Source organism: Triturus cristatus, chromosome 4_1 (assembly GCF_964204655.1).
Source record: "Triturus cristatus chromosome 4_1, aTriCri1.1, whole genome shotgun sequence".
In the NCBI taxonomy this organism is placed as follows: domain Eukaryota; kingdom Metazoa; phylum Chordata; class Amphibia; order Caudata; family Salamandridae; genus Triturus; species Triturus cristatus.
Window position 1 is genome coordinate 1,274,835,737 of NC_140585.1, and position 15,445 is coordinate 1,274,851,181.

The following is a 15,445-nucleotide window of genomic DNA, read 5'->3' on the forward strand; positions in this document are numbered from 1 at the left end:
AAAGGGAGTGGTGCAGTGAAACCACTGCAGAACACCTGAAAGGAAGTGGTGCAGTAAAACCACTTCAGAGCACCTGAAAGGGAGTGGTGCAGTGAAACCACTGCAGAGCACTTGGAAGTGAGTGGTGCCGTGAAACCACTGCAGAGCATTGGGAAGGGAGTGGTGCTGTGAAACCACTACAGAGCACTGAAACTGAGTGGTGCAGTAAAACCACTGCAGAGCATTTGGAAGGGAGTAGCCCCGTGAAACAACTGCAGAGCACCTGAAAGGGAGTGGTGCAGTGAAACCACTGCAGAGCACCTGGAAAGAAGTGGGGAAGTGAAGCCACTTGGAAGGAAGTGGTGCAATGAATCCATGGCAGATCACCTGGAAGGGAGTGGTGGAGTGAAATCACTGCAGAGCACCTGGAAAGAAGTGGTGGAGTGAAACCACTGCAGAGCATCTGGAAAGGAGTGGTGCAGTGAAACCACTGCAGAGCACCTGGAAGGAAGTGGGGGAGTGAAGCCACTTGGAAGGAAGTGGTGCAATGAATCCATGACAGATCACCTGGAAGGGAGTGGTGGAGTGAAATCACTGCAGAGCACCTGGAAAGAAGTGGTGGAGTGAAACCACTGCAGAGCATCTGGAAAGGAGTGGTGCAGTGAAACCACTGCAGAGCACCTGGAAGGAAGTGGTCCCATGAAACCACTGTAGAGCACATTGAAGGAAGCGGTAAGAGCCCTAGATTTTTTATTCAAAATTATGGCTAACGGCACCCCTCCAGTGAGTAGGTGTTTGTGGATGTCAAAGCAGTGAAGGCGGGAGGCACATGTGGAATTAGAATGCACACAAGGGCTGTGGGGACTAACCGCAGAGGCAAATGAAGGGCAGAGAGAAAAAGCAGAGTCAGATGTCTGTCAGGAACTCTGGGAGAATGTTATAACCTCCTTTTCACTCCAGACCTTGAGAACTTTCACCTTCGACATTGCAATCCCGGATCCAAAGTGAGCTATTGGTTGTTGACGTCTCTCTCTACTCATGGAAGATGGTCACCACTTCTCAAGAAAAGTGGCTCTCCTCCTCCCCTCTGGAGAAAAGATGTGGACAAGAATGTCGAATAGTTCTGAAGTGTTCTAGGGTAGTCCACTTGAAAGAAAACAATAGTGAGCACTAAGCAATTCTTTGTAGTAGTTGCATCTGCAGAAAGATTTCAAGTATTTGGAACAGAATGGGACCTTGGGAATGAAGACAAGACCCTAAAAAAAAAAAGTATGTCCAGATTGGATAACTTTCATATTGGTAATGGTAAGGCTCCATTCATAAGGGTCACAATAAATATATTGACAACAGGCCTTTTATTTCTCGCTATTTAGAAATGGCCATTTCTTGGACGCCCTTTAACGCAATTTGCTACTTGTTTCTGTACCTCGCGCGCTTTTATCTAGTTTGAGATAAATTGCCATCTTTGTATTAAATAAGTGAAATGGAAGGGAAGGGTTAGTTATAAAGTCCAGTGTCAGCCAGTGGGACTCTTGGTGCTGAACATATAAAGGCGGAAATAGAATATCTGAAAAAGGGAAACACCAACTTCAAAAAATAGAAACATATTATCATTTAAGAAGATACGGAAGACAAGATACTGAAGTAAGTAATCTTCTTTATTCAGCCATCAACTCTCCTCAGCTACGCTTCACCAACTGTGACTAACATGAACATTCTAAAGCAAGTTTCATTTGGAACATGCCATTTGGCAAGCACTATGGGTGAATGGGAGCATTCCAAATGGAACAGAGACATTTATATACAGAACATGAATTATCAGAAGTACATTTGTTAATTATAACTCCTCATCATGACGATCTTAAATGGTAACAAAAAGCTTTTAAAGCCGTTCTAGATAAAAGATAGGGGACAATGGATTTTACGCATTTGGAGAGGGAGTTCCACAACAGTGGCCCAAAGACCTAAAGAGTCCATCTTCCGACTCTAGCTCATTTGTACCTCGGTGACGCGAAAAGAAGGAGGATATTTGAGCATACTTTTCCCAACGCAGTATAAGGCTTTAAACACGAGGCCAAAGGGGATTTCTCAGGTTCACGTTATGCATACGTCACGGGGCCTTAAGAGCAATCCTTTGTCTTACTAGAGGAGAGTGTAGTTCACCAATAAAGTATGTTTCCAGGGTCACAGGCAGTGGGATCTTTTATTTGTATCACAGACATGGCTGGTGGGACACTGTGACTGATAATGGCTTAGTTTTAGTGATGTGGTGAGAAAAGACATGAATCAAATCACCTGTCCTGCTGACCGGCATTTCAGCTGCACTTGGTGAAATGCTGAGTTAGTGTGTCCATCCATCTGAATGCCAATGACACACAACTTTAAATAGCAGTGTTGATTTCCAATACACACAGAAATTAAGTAGTTAATGTATGATCTGTTTCACTATATAGGAAGCGATTAGTCACAAACCTATATGGATTTTTTTTAGATACTTTTGTGAACATCAGTAGAGAGGGGCTTAGGCTCCACTCACATGTTAGGAGTTAGAAGTACATTTTTTGTTTGGGAAGAAGTTGTGTGCTTCCACAAATATAGCGCTTGCCCTCCACACAGCAGGGATTGTTTTATTTATCCAGCTGCTTAAGCTTGAACTTTGCTGCACACACATAGTACTGGAATGCTATTAAAGTGCCTTAAATAACTAGATAATATATGATGTTTCTCTCTGATGGGAGGAGGGATCTTTAGGTCTGGCTTGACAGTGCAACTGTCACCTGATCTTTTTACCTACATCAATATTACTCCACAGTTCTTTGCTTTTTCACAAATAAGTGTATGTTTCCATGCTCTTTACTTGTAATGATTCACATTACCATACAGAACAATGGTTCCCTTGGGTAGAAACAATGCGTATTGCAATTAGCCGTAGTTATTTCAGCATAACATATAATACATTTTTGAAACCAAGAACATTTTTTAAAAAAGGGGGAAGGAACAAGAACACAGAGAAAGGGTTTTCGTTGATTTATATATCAGAATTGATGGCATTCGTTATGTAAACAAAAACACATTGCAGAATTTTATACTTCCAAATTCATACAGTGATACACAATGGTGAAATAGTGGTGCTCTGTGGTGAAATATATGCACAGTGCAGTGAGGTGGGGTGGGGGGGGTGGTTTGAGGGCCAGATTCAAAATGCAGTAACAGGTAAGTTAAACAAATTATATAGTTGGTTGCAACTGTGTCCTGCAATCTGTGCAGCAGTAGATCGTCGACGTTTCAACCCTACGGGCGCTTGTTGGAGTGTTTTATATACATTAAATACCCAGGTTCCTAGGGACACAGGGTCACCCCATTGTATTAATATATCACATTACCATACAACAGTAATTCAATATCAGACCAATTGGCATTGCCAATACTTGTTTGGTTAATCCTGCCAGATCATTATGCAAGCTCACATTGCTAGGAAAGCTCCAACTTTCCATACATATTTACTCCCTGGATCTGGTTTTAGGACTGCAGTGCAATTTCTGTCTCTGTTCAGTGGTGGCAGTTCACTGCTGACAGGTCTTTCTAATCACACTCTTCTTCTACTCAGAGGCAGTGGTTAATTTGTGAAAAAATAAGTGCCGGGGTTCCCATCAGGGGAAGCTTACTCTAGCCCATTGCTCCTTGTAGCGTTGCCTATATCAAAACTAACTACTAACCATGAAACGCTACAAGTGGAGAAAGGACGTGGCATAACAACCAGAGCTGCCGACTTTGGCGCTGAGGAACCAGGTTTGAAACTCTGCATAGGCTCAACATCATGTGATTTTGAGCAAATAACTTAATTTCCCTGTGCCTACTAAAAATTAATGCGTTCTTAACTGGTGCTCATGAAAAGTGTTCCAATACCTTTGGGTTGAGTTTGTGCTATAAGTGCTAGTGTTGATTAAGTGCCGGTGCCGAGCACCGGAAACCACTGGCTCAAAAGAAGCACTGCTCAGAGGCATTCAGCATTTAAGTAGCTAGGCCCATCAGGGTTCTAAATTTATTTGAACGAATTACGCCCCACTAAAACCCTTACCTTGGACGTCGTTAAATGGATACAGCTATTTCAGTTAGACTACCTCACTTATAAGGCATCGATGCTTTAGCACCCATTTTATCTGGCAGGAATATTTCAAGGTTGGCCAGTGACTGCTTTCTGCCCTTAGAAAGTTTTTTCTCCAGCTGAATATCCCACTTGTTTAAAAAGTTGCAGCTTGATAATCAAGTGTTTTCATTCTACTCTATGGCTCTCAAATTCCCTTACTCCTTCCCGAAGACTTGTTCCAAAACATCTTTTGTTTACAAAAGAGTGAAAAACATATCTCTTTTAAAAGTAAGTGGTTTTATGATTATATTGTTGTGGGTTATTGTTTTTCTTTGAATTGTGAAGCGATTACAGTTTTTAAAAAATCTCATTTTCATGTGCTGTCTGTGGACTGCACCAAAAGATTTTTGGTCAGGGTAGCACTTTGTAATAAATTAAATAATAAAAAAATCAAAGACTGCAGAGAGATCAGAAGAAATAAATTCTTCTCTCATATATAGTAGTGTAGTTTCTGGCACGCTTTGTGGGAAGTGTCTGTGTAAATAAGGTGGCATGAGTGAAGGGCTTTTAACACAATCCCCATCATGCAAAGGAGGCTTAAGTTTAGTCTATAGTTTAACAAGATGGGGTGGAGTGGGATCTTTCCATTTAAGGATATGCCATCCTTTTCGTTTAGTCAGGGCTTGTTTTACTTCTGATGGTTTTGCAAACTTTATTGTTGATGAAACTACCAGATCATCATCAATTTAAAAAAAACTTTAGCTTTAATCAAAAATATTTTTGTACTCACAGAGCATACAGTGCCATAGTAAACACTGGCCCTGAATAAACTACATTGTGTGTGAAGGCTCTTTGTGAAAGGGCAGAATGTCTTCATTAGCTCTGAAGGTAGCCAAGTGCTGAAGTGGATTGACCCATTGCCCCATGCTAAATGCAGCTGTGGGTGGAAGGAAATGTGAAGGACAGAGTGCCAGACCAATGGATGTAGAGACTTGCTGAAAGCCTCATTAGTAAGTACATTACACCAGGGGAGGGCTGGTTATATACGTAGATCTTACATTAGAGGGAAGATGGTCAGATTTAGCTTGGGGTTCAGAAGTCGAGCAGGGGCTCACATTTTTTAATAAAGGCTACGGGTTACTTTTTATACATTTTTATAATGCAACGTCAAATGAACAGGGTCCGCAAGCCTGCAAGAATTGGACACTAAACTCACCCAGATGCAGGAGCAAGGGCCGATGGCCCTTCAGCTGGTTTTAGCAGGCGACTTTAGTTGCCATCTGTGCCCAAATCTGAGAGTATCATGTGGGGATTGGTAGTCCTGTACTCTTCAGGACGGTCCACACATGGAACACACAAAGGAGGGAAGGGAACTTAGTGGCCTCTTAAACATGCACGTGCTAACAAATACGATGGATCTGATTGATGTTAAGCAGGATAAAACAGTTCATCCCACATTTAAAGGCAGAGGATGTGCCTCATTTATTGATTATATTTTTGTCTCTGCAATACTCAGAAACTGCGTGACTGGGTTCAGTACTGATTATAGCGCCTTTAGTGATCACAACCCTCCTGCTTTATCCCTTGTTGATGCATGCCGCCGCCAGACACCCCTTGGAGTGGGGGGTGGGGTGGCTAGGGCAACTGACCATGGCAGGAGGTTGTGATGGACACAGGTTAATGGTGAGGCCTTTTATAGATCCCTCTTAAAAGAAGGTGAACATTTCATTCAGAGCTGTTTAGACCTAGAAGTGGAAGAGGTAGAATTAGTTGATGCTTTTAAGGATGTCACCCAAATAGTTGACAGCTTGCTGAGAGCCCCAGCTCATAAGGCTAAAATGGATAACCTAAGATGGTTTGACCCACAATGCCCACACGCTCTAAGAGAGCTCAAAGATGCTTTAAAGACCTCCCCAAGAGATAGGGACCGGGTGACCCTTTGTCGGAAAAAATACAAGTTAGCGGTCAAGGTACATAAAGGTCAACTACAAAAACAAGCTTGGGAAGACTTGACAGAGGCGGTGGCATTAAAGGATTCCACCACCTTCTGGAGAGTCATAAATAATCCCTGTTTCCAAGATGCCAACAAACCCGGGTTAAGCAATAACATTCTGCCAGAGCAATGGCATGAGCACTTTCAAGGGCTTTATAATTACCACTCAAGCTCGGACCAGTTGCAGGAGAAGTATGTGGAGTAGGACATGCCCCCATTAAGATTTTCACTGGGCGAGGTATGAATAGGAATTGAAGGTCTAACCAGGAATAAGTCCCACGGCCAAGATGGGATTCCACCCGATCTTTTAATAAGTAACGTGGAACTTTGGGCGCCAATCCTGACTAGAGTCATAAACGCAGCGGTGGACAAGGTAATGCCAGCATACTGGTCCACAGCCACGATTGTCCCCATTTTAAAAAAAAGGTAACAAGGATAGCCCACTATGTTACTGCCCGATTTCTCTGATTGATTTGTCAGCGAAGGTACTAGGGCGGGTGGTTTTAAGCCGGCTGACTGATTGGGCCGAGGAGCACCAAGTTATAACTGACGTTCAATTTGGCTTCAGACCCGGGAAATCTACCACCAACCAATGCCTCAATGTGTACCTTATTTCGGCCAAATACACAATAGTCAGCCAAGGGACGATGTATTTGGCATTTATAGATCTGACTGCAGCCTTTGACAGAGTCAATCGAGGGAAATTATGGGCAATTATGGGTGGGCTCGGAGTGGACCCAGGGCTTACTAACATTTTATATCCTTACATCTGAATACCACGGCTGCGGTCAGATACAGTCAGGAGGGAAAAATAACAGAACCCTTTGCGTGCTCTAGCGCCATCAGACAGGGTTGCATATTAGCTCCCTTTTTGTTCACGCTATATATAAACGGTCTTGACCATGCACTAAGCACTTTACAGGCAGACACCCCTAGGATAAGTACCCGGGGGATCCCCGTTCTGCTTTACGCAGACGATGCTGTACTTCTTGCCCGCACCCCAAAGGCCTGCAGCTCTTAATAGATGGTTTTGTGTTGTTTATGGAGAATCAGGATTTATCCCCCAATCTTGCAAAATCTTATGTTATGGAAGTGGGGAAAAAGCCAGGTAAATCCTATAATTACGCAATTGGATCTTATCGTTTTGGAAAGGTCCAGTCCTTTTCGTATCTGGGGATCTTATTTGATGGCCGATTACATTTTAAATATTTATTAGAAGAGAAGTGCCGAGCCATGACTAGATGCACCGGGTCTATAATGAATTTTGCACAAAGGCTAGGACACTGGTCCCCAGAGCAGATCTTGAGATTATATAGCGCCATGTGCTGTGCTAAAGTGCTATACGGAAGTGAGGTGTGGGGATTCATTGACGTTAACCAATTACAAATTGAAGAGAACATGAATTTCTGGCGCCTGTTAAAAGTCCCCAAGAGCACACCAGCTCATATTGTTCATGAAGAATTGGGTGTCAGTTACATCAAGGACAGAATGGCAATCAAACCCCTAGTTTGTTGGGTAACGATTTGGGCAAATGAGGAGGCGGCTTTAAGCAGGCAGGTCATAGAAGACTGTCTTTCCCGTGACCACGGGCTAAAAATTCCCTGGCTCAAATATGTGAAGGAGTCTCTTATGAAAATTGGATGTGCAGATCTATTTACTAATCCTTCCAAAATGAGTATGCAGGATAAGGCCCTGGTCAAGGATCGGTTTTTCAAGTGTGTTTCGATGCTCCGGGAAGAAAGAGTTAGCCAAGCCGTCGGTGAGAGAACATCCAGTAGCTAAGTCTGCTGAGGGCATCGAACCATACCTGTCTTGTATAAGCAGTGCCCATGATACATTTTTAATGACCTGGTTTAGGCTTTATCTTTTGCATCATGTATTAGCAGAGCCGGCAGGGTTCACATCGTCTATAGAGATGAAGGGGCCCTGTGGCTGCGACCATAGGTCTCCACAGGACACCCTTCATTTCGTTTTATTATGCCCATTTAACTCATACCCTAGAAGTCTTTTCCTGAAGGGTATTTTAAAGAAAGCCAGATTTAAACAAGCGCGGGTGGCCTTGTTACTTTCAAAATTGGCCCCAGATGATTTTACACTTTTTTGCACCATTAACTTTTTAAAGGATGCGTTTAGATTAGGGAATACAAGGGGTAGCGGAAGCCCATAGATTTTTCACTGCCATTTCTTCACATTGTCTCACAAATGGTTTCCAAGCTTGAAGATGAATCAGACTGGCGAGGGACAGGTTATATGTGATGTGTATATTTATACTTATTATTGAAATTGCCACTTTTATGGTATTTTTATATACCGAATAAAGATTATTTAAAAAAAAAAAAAACTACATTACACATATAATTTTAATAAAATCAAAAGCTCTTGGTTATGTCAGCTGTAACTGGTTAACGCATGCTGCTTCAATGACATGCAGCAATTATTCTGTGGTCGGTTGATTTTGATTACAAACTACAAAACTTTTCTCCCCTATTTTGCAACACCACAGACAAGACGTCTTGTAAAGGAAGGTGTGACAAAGCCTTCAACAAAAAGGACTCATGCCACTGCAACAGAAAATGCAGCAAGTTCAACAACTGCTGCGATGACTACAGCAACTTATGCAAGAAAACAGACAAGACCAGCACTCATGACCAGAGTGAAGGTAAAAATAAGTGATACAGTGGAATGGGGCACCTAAGGCATGCGGTTGAGTGTCCAGCAGACTTTGATCAGCATAACATTCTAAGTGCTGCCACTGCTATGAGAACCAATCCAAATACAGGTTGGTTCACCAATTGTTCTGTTTCTGAAACTTCCTGGGAATTTGCTGTTTGAAAACCCAGCTATACAAACACTGTTTTTGTAAAAGTGCCCACGATGAGAGGGTATCGACCGTGTCTACCATTACCAGACAAATACATGCTGACCACAATAAGTGCTCAGGTAGCATCACAAAGTCATGCTGTAGATGGAGTACCTTACTTGCTTCCAATCTTGTATGAATGAAGTGGAGGGAAAATGTGTGGTGAGGAAAGTCAGTGTTATTCGAGTTTATCTGGCCTTTACTATGATTTTTCACAAGGGTACCTGAAAATGGTTAATGCCACTGAACGGGCTCCAGCTTTTAAGCAATGTTGTAACACAGCGCCGGTGTCTATGGTTAGCAGGGGGTGCACCTAAATGCACCCCCACTCTCATTTGAGGACGGCTGCTGTACGTATTTCCAGAGGATAGATTATTGGTTATTAGGGACAGCTGATTCTAGTGTAGCATCATCTGGGAGAAGAGGTAATGCCTGAAGGAGGTAGCATAATATTTGTCCCTTGTGAAATCTGTCGAGCTCTCCATGAATATGGTTGTGGAAATGGAAGTGGTCCTGGGTCCTTGTCATTCCATGTCTGAGTAGATTCTGTGCGTCGAGTCATAGCCCATTTGATGTGCGTTGCGTGGCTAGGGGGCTGTGTCTAAAGAGGCCAATGTAGAACATGATCAATGCTGCATAACATTATGATTTTATCTTGGCCTTCCTGAGTGAGAGAAACAGGTTTTGTTCATAATAAACTGACCAGTTGCCAACAGCCCCTACACTATCCTTTTAGAAATCCTGGATAGTATATATGTTTGTATGCATGCATAGCTCCGACCTAGCCACGAAGCAGCACAGTACTGACCAAAAGAAGATAGAAAGCCTGGTATGAGCAGGAACGCTCAAGGAGAGACTATCTGAGCTTTCTCCTACCATGGCCACCATTTAGTGCTCCCAAAGCAAGAAAAGTACCAACCCCATTCAAAGCTACTTGTTCTTTGTCTCAACTCAGAAGCAGATTCAATGCACCGGCCGAAAGGCTTTTGGCAGTGAGAGGACACTGCCTATAGATGAGCCCCTTAAAGCCCGCCCCCCTTACTCTTAGTACCACCTCTTTGCTGGAGAACTAGAAAATGTATTTTTAAAACCAAATCAAATAGAACTTTTTTTATCTCGTATGACACAGGTTTTAAAATAATGTTGAATTGGCTAAGGCCAGTCACTGTTTAGACCAATCTAGAACTGAAGGTTTCAGAGATGACTTTATTTAAAGTCATCATCGGCCACTCGTCCTAAGTCCTTGTTTACCTGTCCAGCGTGTGATGTGGTTGCTCCATTTGATGTCCCTTTCCGGTGGAAACCCTTGCCAGTCAGTAAGCTTGACAATGACTTGCCGATTTTAAGACATGGTACAATGTATGGACTTATTTTGGTGCTAACCCAATAATAGCACCATTAGCTAACTCTCTTTGAAATCGGAAGCGGTCTGGAATAGAACTCTGTGAAGAGCTCCATATTGAATAAAGACTAATGAGCCAGACACCAACAACTGGGTTCCCAGCAGTGCCCATTTTTATAACATCAAGACTTCCAACCAAAGGACTCTCAGCATCTAAATTAGGTTGGTTGGGATCTCAGTTGAATATGGGGTCTTAGCTGGCTACTACTGGGGCTGTGTTTCTGATTTGTAGTCACTTGGACTTAAACCCACTGAATTGCTAAGTCTTGCACCCAAGAACACTGAGAAGGCAGGGAGGACATATCACAGCCATCTTCATACTTCTTCCCATTCTGTCTGGTGTACTAATGCTACATTTTCAAAAGAGCCTGTGGCAGACATAAAAATGAATTGAGTGGAAGACACTGACCTGCGGCTGCTTCAACACCTGAAGTGGTACTGACGGGCTATTGTGTGATTGCAGTTGATCCCATTCTTCAGGAGAGTGCGTGGAGGTGGTTACTGTTCTTGTGCCCTTTGCCGTTGCTACAGTTTGCATGTCTATTGATTGTTGTTTTTGATCACCGTTCGGCTTCGTCTCTGGCTGCCACCACCGTTACTGCTGTGAGATGCACCTGGTAGCTGTTTGATGTTGATCATGGGGCGACCATGGTCCGAGTGAGTCGAGGCAGTGAGGGTGAGAGTTTTTTTTCACTAAATCACTAGTGCTGGCCCTTCCTATTCTACCTTCACTCTATCCTACTGGGTCAGCCTGCTGGGTCCTGTCAACCCCTCCTGCTCTTTGGGCCATGCTCCTGGCTCCAGTCCCTGGGAAATGGAGGCAGATGCAAAGTCATTTAAGTAGGACCAGTTGGAGCAGGCTTGGGGCTGGGCTTCATTTTGAAGACCCTGATCTAAATACAGCTGAAACTGATATAAGGACTTTCTGGAGGAATTCTCTTGGAAAACAAGAAGCTTAAGTGACTGATCGGGTCTTAGCTAGTTATCATAAGGCAAGAATGGCAAAGCCAGAGACGCTGGCTGTGGTGCAGCATACATAGAAAGAGGAAATCTCCTCTAATGATTGTTTATGTACAGGAAAGGTTTCCTTCTTGCACATAAACAATCATTGAAACAATCCTATGTGTGCTAATGCAGCACACATAGAAGTTGAAAAAACGGCATTTCAGATTGTTTTTGTGCAGGAAGGGAACCCTTCCTGAACAAAAACAATCTCCCCACAACACAGGCATCCGTGCACCATGGTGCAAGGGTGCCTACGCCTGTGCAGGGCAGCGGTTTGTGCCCCAGTGCACGTGGAAGAACAGAGATGCGTCATATTGTTGTAAATATTTCGCATCCCTGTGCTTTGAAAGTGACTCAGTGCGGTGCAGCCAAATTGCTGAGTCACTTTCTTGTAAATCTGCCCCATGATGTTTCTGTACAGCGCATATCCTAAACTTGCATATTTGAACATGTTCTCATAAGTGATCATTAAAAAAAGAGGTTCAGTAAAATAAAATATTTGTCAAGATCACATAATTTTATGAAGCAGAGAAGCCTGAATTGATCCCAGGTTTTCCTAGTACCACATTGTACAGTTCTCTTGCCTGTTTAACATCAAAGGTTATTGCTGTATCTATAATCATGACACATGACAGGAGAGTGTAGGTAGCAGACAATGGCTCACTTTAGAGGCTCCAAGAGGACCTCGAGCTGAACCAGAGCCTGCCATGATGTTCGAGCCTGGCTTGCTCAATGTGCGGTTGTCCACCCCAAGAGGCATCAAAAGGGGCCCTGGTCTTTCTAGCCCGGCTTCCAATGGTTACAGCACCCAGGGGAAATGCCTGATTGAATAAAAGACCAGTCTGTCTCTGGCCCCAACCCACTACCCCGAAATTGCAGCAGGAGTTGAGCATACTAAATCATGTACACATGTATGCTGTGCAAAAACTAAGGGTGGGAGGAGTTCACGGAGTTGCACTATGTGGAATTCCTTGGAGTTGCATTCAAACTCTGTGGAATTCCGCTGAGTTTCGCTCCGCCATTCAAGTTCTTCTGTAGCCACTCAGACATACAACTAAAGCAGAGTTGCAACGGCTTTTAATACCTCAAAACAGTGAAACCTTTGTAACCAAATGGTAAGTGGTGTGATAGCAGCACAGCGTTGAACAGACAGCTCAGAGGCCCCTGTGCTCTCCCCAGACCTACACACCTACCCATCTCGGTGCTGATACAACCTGCTGCCCTTTTCACACGTACAAACTCTTTCCTGCACCCATAGAGCATGACCACTGCTCACACGACCAGCGGAAGTGCTCCGAGCGACCATCGTTGGTCAAGCCAGGGAAGCTAGGTGCTCGAGTACGCAATAGGAGGCTTAATGCATTATTTAAAGGGTATGGCCTTCATGTATAGAAAGCTTTACTAGTACCTGCATTCCAGTGCCAGATAACCCTCTCTGCAACTCTGCCAGGCATTGGTGGCATGAGATTACAGCAGAAGCATTCCGTGTTGGACATGACGTCAGCGCGCGTAGCTGCGTGATGACATCATGGTATGTCCACAAAAGGTAAATGGTTGTTCCGTCTGAAGTTAACTAAGATGATAAAATATTATATGCCTCACTGCTGAGGCTTCTGTTCCGGGCTTTGGTGCACTTTCAGAGGTGAGCAGCTAAAATATTACTGGTGCTTGAGCCACAGAAGTTGGTGCCTGTTCTCGAGATTACAGCTGACAGACATGACAACAGCTGCCTCCTGCCCCACTTATTTTCAGAGGATTGGCTTCACAATAGGTGCAGGGGAGCTCATACAACAGTGAAATTCATGCTGGCTGACTGCCTGGCCTCAGGGGGTGGGTGGCGGGGGCAGAATTTTCTGAGTTTTTTTATGAACTCCGCTCTCCCAGCAAAGTGCGGAGTTGGCAAAACTCTGCAAACTCCGCTGGCGAAGCTGAGTTCTCCGCCTACCCTTAGCAAAAATGCACTGCTAAAGGAATGTCAAATGAGGAACTGGAAATGTTATCGCTGAAATGTGAATCCAAATTATCCTGTTTTTATCTTCGAAAAGAATGGGTTACTGAATTGCTTGTACCTCTTTGATTTAAGAATGCAGTAAAAGGCCATTTGCGTTGCAGCGAGTACAATGTAATTTGTTTTATTTATTTATTTATGTACTTAACTCCGGTCGGCCTGTATGCCGCAGTTTACTATCCCCCTCCCCCTCCCCCGCCCCGCCCAAACGCCCCGCAGCACTCCCACTAGGAACCGCGACTGGCTATTGATATTGTAAATAAAAAATGTCTTTTATTTATGTGTTAATTTTCAAAACAGATAAACAAAAGTCATTGTCATTTACAAAGCCAATAGCTTACACTCTTGCAAATACGAGACCTATGCATTGCAAATGCTTGTTATTACTGAAAAGAAGAACGGTTTACTGAATTCCTTGTAGCTCAGTGATTTAACAATGCAGTTCAGGTTCAAACAAATCTTGTTGCATAAAAGCCGCATGTCGTTCACTTAAGATTGTGCCATCCTCTTTTCTGTTACAGATATAGAATCTTCTTCAGAGAGCGGCCATGATCACCATTCAAAGCCGTCGGGTGCCGCAGGTAAGGAATTGAACTGACATTAACTCAAGCGCTTCAGAACCAAAAACCTCAAAGTATAAGACTAAATCAGAACATTTTAAATGCTTCTTTGGTTAATTCTGTAGCTCCCATTGCTAAGAAAGCTCCTGCTTTCCATACATATTTACTCCCTGGATCTGCTTCTAGGACTGCAGTGCAATTTCTATCTCTGTTCAGTGGTGGCAGTGCACTGCTGACAGGTCTTTCTAACCACACTCTTCTTCTACTCAGAGACGTTGGTTAATTTGTAAAGTAAATAATTGCCGGGGCTCTCCTAAGGGGACAGCGTGCACCAGCCCACTGCTCCTGTGAGTGCCGCCTATAACAGGACTAACTACTAACCATGAAATGCTACAAGTGGGGAGAGGATGTGGCGTAACAGCCAGAGCTGCCAACTTTGGAGCAGGGGAACCAGGTCCGAGTCTCGGCATAGGCTCAACATCCTGTGATTCTGGGCAAATAATTTAATTTCAACGTGTCTACTAAGAATGAATGTGTCCTTAACTGGTGCTCATGAAAAGCACTCCAATACCGTTGAGTCAAGTTTGTGCTATAAGCACCCGTATTGACGATTAAGTTTCGGTGCCGAGCACTGGAAAGCACTGGTTCAAATTAAGAACTGCTCAGAGTCATTCACCATTTAGGTAGCGAGGCCCATCAGGGTTCTGAGTGTATTCGAACATATTACGCCCCACTCAAACCCTTACCTTTGAGGTCCTTAGATGGATGCAGCTCTTTCAGTTAGCCTACCCAACTTATAAGGCATCAATGCTTTAGCACCCATCTTATCTGGCAGCAATTCTTCATGTTTGCCCAGTGACTTCTGGCTGCACTTAGTAAGTTTCTTCTCCAGCTGAATATCCCACTTGTTTAAAAAGTTGCAGATTGATAATCAAGTGTTTTTTCTAATACTCTATGGCTCTGAAATTCCCTTTCTCCCTCCCTATGACTTCTCCCAAAACATCTTTTGTTTACAAAAGAGTGAAAAACATATCTCTTTTCAAATTAAGTGTTTTATGAGCATATAGTTGGGTATAATTGTTTTCTTTAAATTGTGAAGCGATTATAGTTTGTTTAAATTCTTTCTGTCGTGTGCACCAAAAGATTTTGGCCAGGGTGGCGCTTTGTAAAAAATGAAATATTGCAAAATCAAACAAGGCAGAGGGGTCAGTACGAACAAAGAAGATCGACAGCCATCGTCAAATCAATTCTTCTCTCATATATAGTTGTGAAGTATCTGGCACGCTTTGTGAGAACAAGTCTAGAATCGAAGTCGTTGAGTTAATAAGGTGTAATGAGTGAAGGGCTTCTACCACATTCCCCACCATGCAAAGGAGGCTTAAGTTCAGTCTATAGTATAACTAGATGGAGTGGAGGGAGCATTTTTCCATTTATGGTCATGACAGCCTTTTCGTTTTGTAAGGGCTTGTTTTTTTTCTGATGGTTTTGCTAAAGGTTATTGTTGATGAAACTACCAGATCATCATCAATTTAAAAAAAAACAACTTTGGGT

General features: G+C 43.3%; 1 protein-coding gene across 6 annotated transcripts in view; it reads left to right on the forward strand.

The window, feature by feature from the left end:
* Positions 1-15,445, forward strand: part of ENDOU (endonuclease, poly(U) specific) — a 245,130-nt gene that overhangs the window by 115,482 nt on the left and 114,203 nt on the right. For 3 of the 6 annotated variants that reach the window (XM_085654781.1, XM_085654782.1, XM_085654784.1), the window contains 2 exons: positions 8,563-8,718; positions 13,856-13,915. The exons of 1 other annotated variant lie outside the window; for it this stretch is intronic. In XM_085654781.1, coding sequence (XP_085510907.1) covers positions 8,563-8,718; positions 13,856-13,915 — 216 coding nt within the window. The remainder of the gene's footprint in view (positions 1-8,562; positions 8,719-13,855; positions 13,916-15,445) is intronic. 2 more of the 6 variants (XM_085654783.1, XM_085654786.1) reach the window with 1 other exon arrangement.